This window comes from Sander vitreus, chromosome 16 (genome assembly GCF_031162955.1).
Source record: "Sander vitreus isolate 19-12246 chromosome 16, sanVit1, whole genome shotgun sequence".
NCBI classification, from domain to species: Eukaryota; Metazoa; Chordata; class Actinopteri; order Perciformes; family Percidae; genus Sander; species Sander vitreus.
The window spans coordinates 11,694,115-11,710,245 of record NC_135870.1 but is presented as its reverse complement, the minus strand read 5'-3'; the positions used below and the strand labels follow the sequence as shown (position 1 = coordinate 11,710,245).

Genomic DNA, 16,131 nt, shown 5'->3' with positions numbered 1-16,131 from the left:
ACAGATGTGTAGCCTCTTCACGATTACTCATTCTGTCGTTATGTCATCTTTCACGAGGTGTTGCTTGTGTCCTGCTACCACCTTCTTCTCTTTACATTTTCTTCTTCAAAATAAAAGACTTTTGTGCAAAAACATATGTTTCCTTTATATGCATTATGATGCATATTCTATGTCCAGTCTATCACAACCCATTTAATCTAACAGACAGTAAGACACTTCTGACAGCTATAATGTGGTAAACGATGAACACAATAAGACTTTATTTTACACAATTACATGGTCCTCCACTGCGCTGGGAATGCATACTAAAACATCTCATTTTAAGCTGCCATAATCAATATTTTATATCATCAATGGAACAAGTGACTATAAGTAAGTAAAAGGGGTCTCTTGTAGCGACAAAACCTACAAATAATTATGACCTGACTCAACGGGTCGTTTTAGCATCTTTCAACTCATTGTTTTACTTTTATGGCCCGCAACCTTACTGTTTTGGTTCACTCTTACCACTCTCATTAGCATCATCGTTTCCAGATGCAGAATTTTTCTGTAAAAAAGCTCAAACAAAATCCACTAGGTTTCCATTAGCCCAGGGCCAGACGGCAGACAGACAAAGTTTGCAACTAGCTGGTGAACACAGCGGAGATTTAGCAACTTAGGAGCCTGATAATTCCATCAAGAGCTGGTGGAGAAGAAAATAGAGCTAAAAGAAGAGTATATTGGACTTAAATTAAATTCATCAGGTGGACAAACACTTTAAATAAATTCTTATGTTGTAACGTGACTGCCAGATGTGTAAATACAGTATAGTGTAAATAAGCTGAAAAAGGATCTGCAGTTGTCTAAAGAAATTAAGGAAGTCAACTTAAAGGCTTCCTGAATTCCCTGAGTTTGTTTAATCTAGAAAATGACACACATACACACACACACACACACACACACACACACACACACACACACACACACACACACACCTGACCTTCAATTGTTTCACACAAATAACAGGAGCTGTTCCAAGACCAGCAAACACCAGCACAACTTCATTTGGCTTCATCCCTGCCCGACTTTCGCTGTGAAGACAGCACTGTGGGGTTTGAACTGCAGGGGTAACACACAGGGGACAGGCTTGGGGCCCACAGACGTAATTGAATAAAAATTCCAGTTGTTCTGAAATACCCAGTTTTAGCCTTTGGGTCTTAAAGGTGGGCCCCAGAAATCCGAAGAATGAGAGGCTGCCCCTGTGCAGTCGGTGCTGCCGACACAGTTTAATCCTGCACTACTGGAAGAATACTGATGAGAAGTGTGTGTGTGTGTGTGTGTGTGTGTGTGTGTGTGTGTGTGTGTGTGTGTGTGTGTGTGTGTGTGTTGTGTTGTGTGAGCCTTGACCCTGATGGACCGGACCCCTGGTCCTATAATATATTTATGGGAGGTGTCACAATGTAGCTGGGCGATATCTAAAATGATAGCTCTTGTAATAATGTACAGCTTTCAGTGACGACATAGCCTATTTTACAAGTCAGAGGTTTCAACAAGCTGATACACATCTCAGCACTCTGCCGGCTACCAACACAAACACAGGAGTGGTCGCGGGTGCAGTTTTAAATGTGGTTACATCATCACCTGGCCATGTTAGGTATTGTGCCTCTTCTATGTTATCAGTCCATGTTCATTATGGCTTTAGAATCACATCATCATGGATTGTATAGTAAAGGTCACAAAAAGGTGAACACCACCATTTTTTACTATTCCACACGTCAGTTAAGCCCAAAGTTCAATGACTAATTCTTTATCAACTTCATCACCTACTTTTCTTTTTGACAATCTTCTGCATGCATTCACTTGCTGGTTTATCTTTTTTATCATGAGAACATGAAATATGAATATGATATAAGTTATTAGACTGTTGCTGTTGATGGATGGTTATGTTCTTTACATACAAGATGGCGCCACGGATGGCAGCCTCTGTACTTCGCTCTCTAGTACTTTGTTTGTTTTTGTGCGTCTCAGACTATACTGATATTGCACTATTGCTTCCTCTTTCTCTATTTTTTGTAAATTCTATTGTATTGTTATACTGTATACTTAACAGTATTTTTTTTTATATTTCTTACTGTCCTTTCTGTTTTTATTCTTTATATGTTAAGTGTACTTTGAGAACAAAGATTAACCAGAGTCAAATTCCTTGTTTGTTTACGCAAACCTGGCCAATAAAGCTGATTCTGATTCTGATGTTTCATTAAGATTTCATGAGAGCAGAATGCATTGAATTGATGGCTGACTGCTTCCATCTAGTGGATATAACTTCACATTACAGCTTCTCAAAAGCTCTTGAAATACCTTTACACATTGCACTGTTTTGACTCACATATCATTTACTATTATTTAATAGTAAGAGTGTAAGAGCAGTTGATTTAAAGTCACAAACATACAGCAGCTGCTTATTAAAAGGTGTATACAATATTTATGAGGGCACTAATTTTCATTTCTGTACAGGTTAATGTATTGTATAAATGTAAAAATAAAAAATATTGGTTAAAAGAGAAAGTGTATTTTTCAGTTGCTAAGTCCAGCCATGTAGTAGTGAAAAGGCTTGTCCCAGAAAACAAATGAGGATGGATGTTTCTGTGTCTCAATAGTAACAGGAGGAGCTACCATGGTGCGAATAGATCCCGCTGTCACAGAAAAATTAATATTAGATCTGATTCAATTGTATTTAAAGGTCAAATGTTTAAAAAAACGTTGGAAGACAAAGAAAAAAAATAATATGAAGCTACCACCAGGTGTCATGCTCTTGCCGACCAGAAGACTAGCTGACTAACTTGCACATGTGAAGACTGTTGGGTGTTTCATGCTTCTTTTTTTTAAATCCGTTTTTTCGCTATATCAAATTATACAAACAACGTCGCAGCTTCTGTTAATGTTTCATATTTTTGGTTTATTGAAATACATTATTTGAATTGAATTATTTTATGAAACCACTGATGTTGCAGTGACTCTGATATGATACTGAAGAGAGAAATTCAGGAGTTTGAAAAGGATCACTGCAGCGCCACCCTCGTCTACACGTTTTGTAGTTTTGTTTGAGTTTTACGTGCTTTCGTGTGTAGCCTACGTTATTGTAAATAACATGAATAGTAGTGAACTGATTGTTGTGTCAGCACTTCCTTTAAGTTTCTGCGTACTGTCAAAGTAAAAATATGACCTAATGTGAGACTACAGACTAAGTGATGATTACCATATATTGTGTTTTTTTTTAGTGATGATACACTACCTTTGCAGCTTTTCTGAGTGATTGTTTTCTGCATTCCACTCACATGTTTGCATGCCTTTATAACGTTAGGAGATAAAGTAGCTAAAACAAATGCTGGCAAAATGTTATAAGGGCAGTCCCGATCAATAGTAGGGTGTCTATTTTGTACCATAAATGTGGATCTACTTTTCTTTAATTGTACAAACTATAGTTGGTAGGGCATTAAACTGTATTGATCAATGAATAATGAGAGGCGTGGGTGTAGGGGAGGAGAGAATAGAACAAACGCATTCAAACAAAAATTTTCTTTGGAATTCTTTTATAAATCATATAGGCTACCACAAGCAATTGGAAATACCTCAAAATCACATTAATGTGTCAAATTCTTAATTATATGTTAGGGTTGAAGAGTAATAAAAGGAATTGCAGTGCAGGGATTATTATTGATTTTGTTAAATAATAAAAAGTTAGCAACTAGTATATTATGTATGCTAACAGATATTAGCATATCTAGCATATGTTTTATGAATGAAATAGACATATTACATACCTTAGGGTCAATTCGGGGTCAGTTTTGAATCATTTACAATCCTGTAATTGTCTCCATCTGTTGAAAGCCCTACGGAGTGTGACTTGGGTTTCGCATGCGTCTTTCACTTTCCTTTTTAGCTTTCAGTTGTTCTTCGTTTATTTCCTTTTTTCGGTGATGGCCCTGCCCCAGTATCAGCCATAACTACAGCAGATAACTTCTAAAATGAAATTAAAATACAATTAGATTTATAAAAAGACATTTCCTGCTACCTTTTACCTGCATACTCACTAACACAGGCTTTTCTGGTGTTACGCCAAAACCTGTGACCCGTCAGAATGTGTGCTCAGTAGCGCCGTCTACCTGCCGTAAATCATTTCGTAACTTTACCGTAAAAATCGGACCCGGGAAACAGCATTAATACAAACTATATAAAAAATAGCGTTCTTTTCGCTGTCAGTCTCGTTTGCCTTTGCATGTCATTTATGATCATCAGATACAAAATTACACAGTTTTACAAACATTTAAAAATTACATATAGTCACTTTAGAGAACATCAACAATACCATGTTAATCAAAACGTTTTATTAATTGTATCTCATAATATTTATGTAAAATATAACCATGTGTCATTTCCACATGTAGGCTCCACTTGTTAAAGGCACAGACCTATACCTTTAACAATAGCTTTTGTTGTTGTAAGTGATTGGTAAGACCAGTGATTGGCTGGTCAGCTCTAGCTCCTCCAATCACTAAGCCGCTCTGGCTCCGCCTGCCACATCACTTGCATGGCGGAACACGGAACAGGAATTCCTGCTATGCGCTGGTAACTACATCCATGGCCGGTGACAGGGTCGTTAGAGCCTGTCGTCCATGGTGACACCGGTGGTGACCACCATCTGGTTGTTCCAGATCTGTTGCCTGGCGACGAGCGGCGATCAACTAACCAGTTGTGAGCAACTTGGCAGCAGTTTATCCGATGACACACAGCTGTTTGGGCCACTGTCAGACTTTACAGGCGGTGGAGGAAGCCCTGATGCTCTGAGTTGGACCGGTGCCTTTTTCTCCACTTGAACTCTTCGCTGGGATTAACTAGACTAGCTTCCTCTTGCTAGGGAGTTTTGCAGATAAGATTATGGAATTGTTCGGGGTGTTGCATTTGGACGAGCTGTCTCACGGACTGGCAAACTTGTCAATGTTTCCATACTTTGACATGGCGCACTACATCGTGTCAATCATGGCTCTGAGGGAGCAGCCAGGTAAGTGGCTGTCTGACGTAGCTAAAGTTCAAAAACATTGTAACAGGTCTCAACGTAAACACGTTTCACCAAGTTTGACCAGGTGCAATTTTTACAACAGACATAAAGTTACAGCTATCCTGGTAACGTTAGATCTCCACCAAAATGCCACGCAGCCACTCGGGATGTTGTGTTGTAATTTAAATGAAAACACACCTAAACGTAACGTTATTGGGTGGTAAATTAATTTAAAATAAAAAAAAACATACAATATCTTTAAAAAAGTATTTTTATAAATCCCGACCCGTCTTTTGTCCAACTGTGTTCTTTTCTGGTGATGAGGACATTCAATAACATGTTCACATTAACAACTGTTAGCCTCGCTGCTATTAAAAGTTACATGACTCATAATAGCCCTATTTTATATATTATTATTTGTTTATTAACAGTTGTTTTGTCAACCCAATTCATCACGACCCTGGTAATGAGGGTAGGGTAGACTAAATAATACATAAATCCTCTCAGTATAATGCAATACAGGCAGCAGTTTTCAGATTACATTATGTGCTTACATAATTGCAAAAGGGTTCTCCAATGTCTTCTCAGTTAGTCTTTTAAAATGATATCAGATTAGTAAACAGAATGTGCCTTTGGAACATCGGATGAATGGTTGCTGATAATGGGCAATGTAGGTATTGCATTAAAGATCAGCCACTTCTTCTACAACAGTCAAGAACCCTTTTGCAATTATGTAAGCACATAATGTAATCTGAAAACTGCTGCCCTGATTAAAAAAACAATGCAACTGATCTCAGCCGGTATTCTGTCTGGAATGGAAATTTCTAAGTGACCCCAAACTTTTGACCGGTAATGTATATTTAGCTAGCTAAATCTATAACACAACACTGAGATGCAGTTAAGGGTATCAGCTCAGACCAAAGGCAGGCACTGAGCCAACTATGTTATGTCCCTGAGATAGTGTCTACAGGGACAGGTGGACTTTAACTGCACAGTGAGTCCATGTTCCACACACACAAACATAGAAGAACACACACACAGTCCATTGTAGTTCCGCTGCTGTAAATCTACTATCTATTTTTGGACTTGCCTTGCAAAGCATCTGAGCTCCCATGACCTTTTAACCCCTCGTCCTCTGCTCACATCTATCTATCTATCTATCTATCTATCTATCTATCTATCTATCTATCTATCTAGACACATAGAGTGAAAATATGGACAAACAATTTACTAGAGATCAGCAAACACAACACGCAATCCTTATTACGGAGACAATAGCAAAAGAATGGTCTGGTTAAATCTCAGGATCATTTCAAAAGAAATTCAATAAAACAGGAATAAAAGTCAAGACACAAAAAACACTTGGGGAGCCAGCTCAAGTTCTTCTTTTCCCCAAAAAGGAAAGGAATGCCCTTAACCCAGTTAACAATTCCATTTCTTTTCTTTTTCCTGTGTCATAACCAAAACAGTTCAGTTGTTGCTGCTGCAACCTGATCCAAAACAGTAATTTAAGCCTTAACCAGGACAGCATATCTCCTTCCATACACACTAACACATACTGTATGATCTAACTTTGTAAATAAGACATGCCTCCTCGCTCCTGAAACTATATAACTTGATAAGAAAACAAGTGGCTTATCTCTGGTTATTTATTTTTTAGCCAAGTCCCCACAGACTGAGCTACCGCCGCCCCCATGGCTATATGTCAATCAGTGGTTCTCTCTTCAAGACCAAAAATAACCAGAGATAAGCCACTTTGTTCCCATCTATTTATGTATCTATTTCAGTCTTATTTACAAGGTGAGATCACATGTATTTGTTTGTACGGAAGGAGATATACTGTTCTGGTTAAGGATTAAATTACTGTTTCTGATCAGGTTGCAGCAGCAACAACTTAGTTGTTTCTCAGTTACAAGACTTGTCTCAATATGCCCTTCATTCTGGACTTATATGCATGTAAATTAACTCATGTACAGACTTCACAGGCAAAACTGATCTCAGATTACAAAAATTGTGTTTGTTTATGGCTCTGAAAAGAGAGATATTTCCAAAGGGAACTGTGTTTGGTTTGTTTTAATTCTGAGAACTGAGAAGAGAGAGCCCACTCTGTATCTTCTCATTAAAGATGATAAAAAGAGCGAGAGAGAAAAAGAGGAATTGGAAATACAACCAGTACGACATGTTACAGCTGTGGTAACTTGGCCTGTATTCCTCAAATTTGACTTGTAAATAAATGTGTCTCCTTCAAATGCAAACCAGGAAACAGGAAGTTGATCTGGTAAAGATCTGTGTTTGTAGCCCAGCATGTCAGAGCACTCCAACCAGTGTATTATATTTCAGTGTAAAATATAAGAAAAACATAGTCTAAAAACTGAAATGTGTGCTATATTGAAATTATGCTTTGAAAAAACTTATAGTGCAAAAGTTACCACTTCTTATATGAAAAAACATTTCTGTTTGTGCTCGGCCAGTTGGGCTCAGACACTGACTGCAGCAGTTTGTTTTGCTCAGGAACTAAAAGTGATGACATAACGACCCTGTTTACTATGTAAGCAATGTGCTGCATTTGTGAACAGAGCGCTACAACTGCTGTAAGACCAAACTCACTGATACTGAACATTTTTGTCTCATGTAGGCTGAGGCTCTCGCAGGAGGACAGGGTATATATGACAGTCAGGGTATTGGCATATTTTAAAACTGCTCTTTCCTGTCTGACATCTTGGTTCATTTTTTTCTTCAAAGCTCCTCCTCTTCTAACTGTGGTAGCTAGTTTTGAACCACAAATGTTCATTACACCAGACTTCATGTACACACAAAATAAAAAAGGTCTGGTTGTGTCACTGTTACAAAACTCATATCACACACAAAAACTGTTAAAATGCGTTAATATTAATACTTCACTGTGCCTTTGATGCTGCAGTTGCGCAGCCACATTGTATTACCGTGTACACGGCTAAACCGGTTTGATTGTATGCAAACTGTTAAGTTAAAAAGTAGCCTACATTAGCAACCAAGACACTGTGATGTAAGAAGAGACAAGTGCATTCCGGTGTTCTATAAACAACGGGAAGGTATTTACTTTAGTTTGGCCTGCTCTCCAACACTGTCAGTAGTTTGAGCAGCAGCAGTGGCTGTGACACACAGCTCATGGAGACTATTAAGGAACTTCAGTGTGACTTAGGCCTACACTTCTCTAGGATATTATTGTCACCTCTATTAATCCACTTAAAACTCAAAAAGTGTTCCTTATAACTCAAGAACTTGCTTGAGAAGTAATCCAGTGAAAGTTGTCTATACAGGAACTGCTAATAGCTAATTTGCCATACTTTTAATGGTGCTATTTGCTACAATGTAAACAAATATAGCCTAAAGAAAAGGCCTCAAGTTGTAGCCCACAGCTAACTAACTGACCGACTCCATGGCAACATGATACTTCCTGTTTACATTCCCCAAAGCCCCCAAATTAAGGGAACTATAGTTCCAAAATGTAGAGCATGGTTATCCCCCAAATAATATGAGTTTCAAAATTCCTAAATAGTCACTTAGAATGTCCCATCGACATGGTTCTTATATTCCTTATACACTGACACTTCTCTATCCATTCATATATGTACGTCCATATATGTGTTCAGCTTTTTTTCACTCAAATGTGGTAAAGTGGGTCAATATAACCATAGATGTTGTCAGAATTCCTGCCTTTTGTTCATAATAGTGACCCAGTAATGAAGATATGGAGATCACATAGGCATCAAAGAATGTGTCTCATGTACTTCCATGTTTTCTGTGAGTTGTTAGCAGTTCCACCAATGAGACTTTTCCCCTATAAACTTCTTACATTGATTTATTTGAATAAATGTTTAAAGCCCAAAGTGGTCAAAATATATTTTATTTCACAAAAAAGCAAAGATTAGAAAAGAAAAGTCATAAAAAAATTAAAGATTGGTGTATCAGAACTTTGTTTTTCTTCTTTCCTGCCCCATCAATCATCTCAGGATCCGTCATATTTATCTGGTGACCCTAAGGTGGGGTCCAACCCCTAGGATGGAAACAACTGGACAAAACTACCTGACTGGTACTTTTGATACCTTAAGTAAATTATTTTCTTACTTTTACTAAAGTAGGGTTTTGAATGCAGGTCTTTTACTATTACTTTACATTGTTGTATTGGTACTTTTAGTATTTAACAGTTATTTGTCCATTCTATTTTAGCATTAGAACTGTTGTTAAATGTTTCTCATTTAGAAACTTGAAAAAATGTAGTAAACACAACTTTGTACACTTCTATTTTTTAAACTAGTGGTAACTAAACTGCCTGTCTAACATTTTCATATTCTGTGAGTGAGAGCAAAGTTAAAAAGTGAGCCGAGCAGACTGAATCCACTGGGAGTCTGCAGAAGAGGCAGATATAGCTATAAATCCTCCTGGTTTACCGATCTCTCTCCAGGAGTCGATAATCTGTCTGTAATCCTCAGATTACCAGTATGGTCCTGTGTGCGGCCATAGTGACTCAGGGCAGGTGGCTCAGGGTTGACTGAGCACTCTGCCTGTGTGAGGTTAAGATAAAACGTATATCTTAGTGTACGTTGGTGACATTAATTGTGGTAGAGTCAGACAAGTCGGTCTTGGAAAGTGTTGGACCAATTGCAAAAGTAGATAGAGTTGTATAAAGGATATGAAAAATCACAGTGTTGGAATTTTGTCAATAAAACCCGTGTTGACACTTTAACTAAATAATAGTTCAACCAAACCTTCGTTTAAAGTGAAGATTTACAGTAAGAACATTTAATACCATAATATCAGGAAAAAGGAATACAGTGTGGAAGCACAGAGGGAGCATTGAGCAGCCAATTGTTATCTGCAGTGAACCGATATGGTTTATAACTTCCAATGTCGTGGCTCTGCTCTGCACTTTGAACTGTACGCTCAGAAGCAAATAATGTAACTGTGCTTGACAAACATCTCTTTATTTGTTTCCTATTACTAGCTACTATTTACACAGTTTTAGGGACTAGTAGAAGCATGCATCAGACCGGAAGGAAGGCCAATGTATCAAGCTCCACTTCTCCTTGTAATACCCTGATATGCTAAAGTGGAATTGGTTTCTACAACAATATTGTAGACTTCACAAATGGCTAGTCTAAAATAAATGTTCTCATATCCACAAAGCCTGTCTCTTAGGTAGTATTACTGTCATTGTGTAAATCCCGATGTTTAATGCTTATTATGGTAAGCATTCAACAACAACAACAACAGTGATTGCAGCGTCTTCCCCGCCTCTTACAGATCTCTAAAGATCCTGTAGGAATGCTAATATGGAAAATATTCCAGGAGACTCAAGGAAATCCACATCACACTGATCCTGCTGAAAAATATACTTCTGTTTTTGTGCAGGCGTTCTTGAGGTTTCCAGAGTCAGCCCCTTAGCCTGCTGGTTCAGCTCCATGCTCTTCTGTTTTGGTGGAGGTGTGCTGTCTGCCATCATGCTGGCCGAGCCAGCTGTTGCACCTTTGTCCAACAGCACCAGTGTTCTGCTTGCTTCAATCACATGGTAAATATCTTGAGACTGAATAATATAGCCCTAGTATATACAGTAGGTTGAGAAAAGAGCAAGAGAGGAAGGAAACATTAGTGAGAGGCCCACTGCAAACTAGACACTGGATGAAACAGAGCAGTTATTGTAAAGTTCCACCTCTTAATATGAAGCCTTTGATACCCTCTACTGGTGGCTTATATAGTTACACTCTCCTCACAATAAATACACATGCCCTCTGCTGGTGTAGTCAGGTACTGTCACAGTCAGTGACTGTCAAAATGTGTAATGAACACAGTTTACACACAGCAGGTAGCAGAGGTGTGTGTGTGTGTGTGTGTGTGTGTGTGTGTGTGTGTGTGTGTGTGTGTGTGTGTGTGTGTGTGTGTGTGTGTGTGTGTGTGTTCACTCTTTATTTGAGCCATATGTGTCTCTACAGGTACCTAGTGTTTTACTGCCCCATGGACCTGGTGTACTGTTGTGCTGCCCTGCTGCCTCTCAGGCTAGTGCTGTCAGGGATGAAGGAAGTGACCAGGACGTGGAAGGTGCTCGGAGGGGTTACCCAGGCACACAGTAAATACAAAGACAGTCTGATGGTTATGATTGCCATTGGGTGGGCTAAAGGTCGGTAGCTGATGGTGCATGCAGGATGATTTTTAAATAGATTATGTGTGTGTGAATAATATGAATCTGTATCAAGCAAATGTGTCTTTCCTACTAGGTGCTGGAGGTGGTCTGATAAGTAATTTTGAGCAGCTTGTTCGAGGCGTATGGAAACCAGAGACTAATGAGCTCCTCAAAATGTCTTAGTAAGTCTTCTACAGGACTCTGTCAATATTATATTTGTGATTTTTGTGCTTATAAAACTAGATTTTCAATACACTGTGAGTGTATTGTGAAATTTGAACATTATGACTGCTGTACATGTTGTGGTGTTACAGTTGGTTATGTGCTGGACTTTTTCTTGGCCTGGCTCAGTCACTCCCTGGAATCTCCGCTGATTGCCCGACAAAAAATAGTCTGGCACATCCCCTCATGCAAAACTACAACTTGTCATTTTTACACTTAGTTTTTTTGCACATATTAAACAAACAAGACAATAACCTAATGATTATTGAGCTTTAGAGTTGCTAGTAAGCAGATTGTGTTACCCTTGGATAGAACCAGGAAAGCTATTTTTCCCTTCTTCCAGTCGTTATGCTAAGCTAAAATAGGCTGACCGGCTCCTGGTTGTACCTTTTATATTTACCTTACAGACAGGACAGTGGTATTGATATTCTCATCTGTCTCTCTGCAAGAAAGTGAATAGGTGCATTTTCCAAAATGTCGAACTATTCAAAACCAAACAGCTAGCACCTATGTATACAAATCGTATCAAACATGTTCTTTTTGTTACCTTAAGGCAGCATTAAAAAATGATTTGAGCTATTTACTCAAAGGGATGCCATGTACATCTACAGTGATAATGTGTGTCTCCAGTTTAGTTCATTTGTGCATAATAATTCAAGAACATAGATGTGATGTGTATAAAGTTATCACCCTTGCTATTTATTGATTTATTTTTGTCATCTATTATATCACAACCAACTTTAATTAACATAACATAATTGCATGTCTGTTTAGCCCCACCAAGATTACCCTGATAGGGGCAGTGCTGTTTGCTGTGCAGCAGACCCGCTATCTGCCTCTCCAGAAGCACCACCTGATGCTCATCTACACCATATTCACTGTCGTCAACAAGGTCAGTGTGGTGTATATTTGGTGTAGCTCATACGTGACACTGACCTTAAGAATAAACATCCCCGATGGTAGTGATTCAGATACAAACCAAGTACGATATAAGATACAAATGTGTGTATGTATGCACCAACCACCAAGGCATATTCCTTGTAAGTGTAACTTACTTTGGCTATTAACCCTTTTCTGATTCTGATTCTGCACCAGGACGGTGTGTTTTGGTTCATTTGACAAACTATGACAAAAACTACAACTATTTAATACATTTCTTAGTTTATTTGATCTTAACTCAGGTCTAAAATGTTTTGGTGCTGTAGCTCCCTCCAAATCTGTAGTGTCTTGTCTTCTAAGTGACCTTTCTCCCTCTGCTTTTTTGAAGTTTTAGCTGCGATGACTCACATTAACTCGGTATTACCCGTAGGGCTCGGGCTTTTGTATCATTTTCATCAGCTTGCATCATCCTCTCTTCTCTGGGAAACTTGTGCTCTTGACTGAGACACAGATAAATCTACCATGTCTTCTTTCAACTCTCATTCTGTTAGCGCCCTCCGTCTCTGGTCTGTCAAATTAACGCTGAGCCATTTCATCAGATTTAAAGAGTTGCGTCCAAATCTGCTATTTATTATTTTGTGTTCCTGATGATGCAGATATACACTCATCCCCTAATGAGAAGTAAATACTAATGCATTATCCGCATACCTAGTGTGTTTATGTGTAAACTAGGCCCACATCACTTTGGCTATCCATGAAAAATGAGAAATTACATACAACTGCAGTCAGCTGATACTTCTCTGTAGGTTTATTTATTTTTATTTATTTATTTAGGATCCCCAGTAGTTGTTACCGAAGTAACAACTATTCTTCCTGGGGTCCACACAAAAGATAAAACAAAACAAGACACCACAAGCGAGTTTAAATATAGCCTACTGATTATAGCTGTTTTAGAGACAGCTGCTATGGTGAAGGAATTTGAGACACTTCCACTTGTTGGAAGTGGTTAGACGGTCACATATTATATTCTAAACCTAATAAAACATTTTGTTTCTATCTTGACACATTTAGTCAAGAATGATGCTGACAGGCTCCTCTGCCTCACCATTCGCTGGCATTGAGTCGGCCATCTATAAGACCCTTTTCACCGGCCACTCCCCTTATGCTGCCTTCACCAGCGAGGAAAAGATAGCGTGCATCAAAAACGGCGCAACCAACGGGACGACCTCAACTGCCACAACCGGTGGGAATAGAGTAGCGGGGAAGAACACCCTGGTTTCTCCTGTCAACGGACAAAGTGGATTGCTCAAAGCCAAAGAGGAGTCAGAGAACGCAGAGACAACAAACTGCAAGAAGAACAAATAGTCAGCCTCTGCCCCATAGCGCCTTTTCACCTCTAAGCAGGGTTGTGGAGTCATTTCTGATTCAGAATAGTCACTTCAGGACTTCTTTATGTGCTATTTTTCTTTTATCAAGACATGTTTTTGTTTCATCTAAAACATGTTTTAGAGAACAAAAATATTTAAAAATGTAAATCTGCTGACTCCAAAACTACCCTGCACCTTATTGTTGGATAATCACCCCGTCCTTAAAGTACTGTAATATTTACGCTGGATGTGAAATTCATAATATCCTCGAGCAGATTGCACACTTGCAGTAAAATGTGTAGCTTGATTTTTAATATATATTTATAATAATTAATAATTGAATCTCTGGGTTTCGGGAACAGTTGTGCACCTGCTGATCTTTGAATGTTTTCTGCTTTATGTAAATGCTGTTTTTCATACTATGAAATGATTAGAAACAATTTTTTAAAGAGAGATTATATTCTATATTCTTGTCTTCATACTAAATAATTGCACTCTTGAATGTATTTTAAAATGGATGACAACTTTTTATTGTATGCAGTTTCTTCTGGTAAATGCTTTGATTTACACTTGCAAGCATGAGAGTAAACTGGTTTAAATGCACTATAAAATGTGTTTTTGTGATTTCTTGCCTCCGCTTTATCAAACAGATTTGTACAATTCAGGGACTATGGACCCAACTCACTATTACCTCACTTTAAAGCGGCAAACAGATCATTAGTCAAATTTTAAAATGTCCCTGATAGAAAGCTCCTAATTAATACAGAACCAAACATCAGGTAGCTGTCTTTGCACATCTGTTAACAGTATCAACTGTCAAATGTTAACTGATATCTAGATTAGCTGCTGGTAAATTGATATAAAGCAGCACAGCGTCCAGAAGTAACCTCTTCTAAAGGCTAAAACATTGCATCAGTGTAACATCAGCACCTGATTGATACCTCAGCCACTTAAAAAACTGTTGGAGAGAGATCCCCCAAATCCCCCCCAATTTTCATCTATGTAACCTCAGACGGCGGAGAACCCCCCCTGTGAATACAAATTAAGAACAGAGGAGGGGGGGCTGGGCGTTCAAGAGAAAAGAGAAGACGTTCAAAGACGATCAAAAGAAATACTGGCTGAGATGACGTACCTGCTTTTCATACGCCACAGTCCACAGATGTCAGATGTGTGCATGTCAGGCATAGGCTTGTATCTCAAAGTGTTTGCTGCAAAACTGCTTTGTGTTAGCGTGTGTGTTGATCTTCCTGACTCTAATGGTGAACTGTGTGACCTGAAAAACTGAAAGACACGTTAATAAGCCTCTGTTTTTCCTTGCTCCCGTGACTAAAAGGCAGGTGACATGACGACAGCTCAGAGCCTGAAAGTTCTCAGACAATTCTCTTAATGAGGTCCAGACCTGTGTGACCCCCACCACAATTACTCACTGAACTGAGCAGCCCCCCCACTGTTGAGCCCCTGCGCCTTTTGCGTGCCCTTCAACTGCTTTCCAGCACATCTCAGCCTCTTTTTTTATTCCCAGACTCCTGCTTGTCAGTTGACCAGTTGTCAGGTGCAGAAAACAAATACATTTTTAAATCCTTAAATAAACATACTTACATGTACACATAACAAGTATACACACAATGCATGCACACATTTCTATAAACTTGACTTTGAATCCACAGTGGCGTCTAAGTAGAGCTCATGATATAGCAAGGATGTGGCATACTGTGGCTCAGAAATATCTGATTTTCTCCCTACAAACACACACACACACACACACACACACACACACACACACACACACACACACACACACACACACACACACACACACACACACACTTGAGCTTGACACAGCTTGACTAAATACTGGGAGGCCACCAGGGTGCGTGCGTCTGACACTGACAGCTTGTGTCTGTGACCTGTTTTGTTGTTGCTTTAAATTTTGTCTCTCATCATTTGACTCAAAGGTTAAATCTAGAGATATTCTTTATTTTTTTTATATTAACAAATCCCATGAAAAGAGCGAAATTAACAATGGGTGTATGCATGAACACGTGTGCTCTAGGAAACGTTCATGCAACCCCAAATAAACTGTACTGCTGCCATAAATGCTCCCTAGCGCATCTGCATTTGAAATAGTCCCCCAATAAATGCACTATTTACTTGTGTTTGAGTAATTTTTGCAAAAATACTGCGGTGCCCAGCCATTTCAGGAAATCACTTATCCTTTTTTTTTAATTATTTTTTTGTTATTAAACTATACATATATGTGACTTGTTTTTAAAGATTTACATCTTTAGTATGAGCTTGGGGAAAGTCAGAAAGTATTGCGAGACAGACTACTGCGCGGTTGGTTTGTCTTTTCATGGAATTTGTTGATTCATGCCAGACTTATCTTTTAAGTTGTTCATTCATTGACTCGTGTTCTCCTGTTAGAATATATTTACCCCTAGAATTTTGGGGCAAAATATTAATAATTAGTA

General features: G+C 38.7%; 1 protein-coding gene across 2 annotated transcripts; it reads left to right on the top strand.

Moving 5' to 3' along the window:
- The first annotated feature begins 4,568 nt into the window (after positions 1-4,568).
- Positions 4,569-14,263, top strand: tmem38b (transmembrane protein 38B). Of its 2 annotated transcripts, XM_078271652.1 has the most exons (7): positions 4,959-5,038; positions 9,028-9,125; positions 10,427-10,583; positions 11,005-11,189; positions 11,287-11,374; positions 12,189-12,306; positions 13,365-14,263. In XM_078271652.1, the coding sequence occupies exons 2-7, from the start codon at positions 9,077-9,079 to the stop codon at positions 13,656-13,658; spliced, it is 891 nt and encodes a 296-aa protein (XP_078127778.1). In that variant the 5' UTR covers positions 4,959-5,038; positions 9,028-9,076; the 3' UTR covers positions 13,659-14,263. The 2 variants fall into 2 exon arrangements, with proteins under 2 accessions (XP_078127777.1, XP_078127778.1); XM_078271651.1 differs by lacking the exon at positions 9,028-9,125 and having other exon boundaries at positions 4,569-5,038.
- The last annotated feature ends 1,868 nt before the right edge of the window (positions 14,264-16,131 follow it).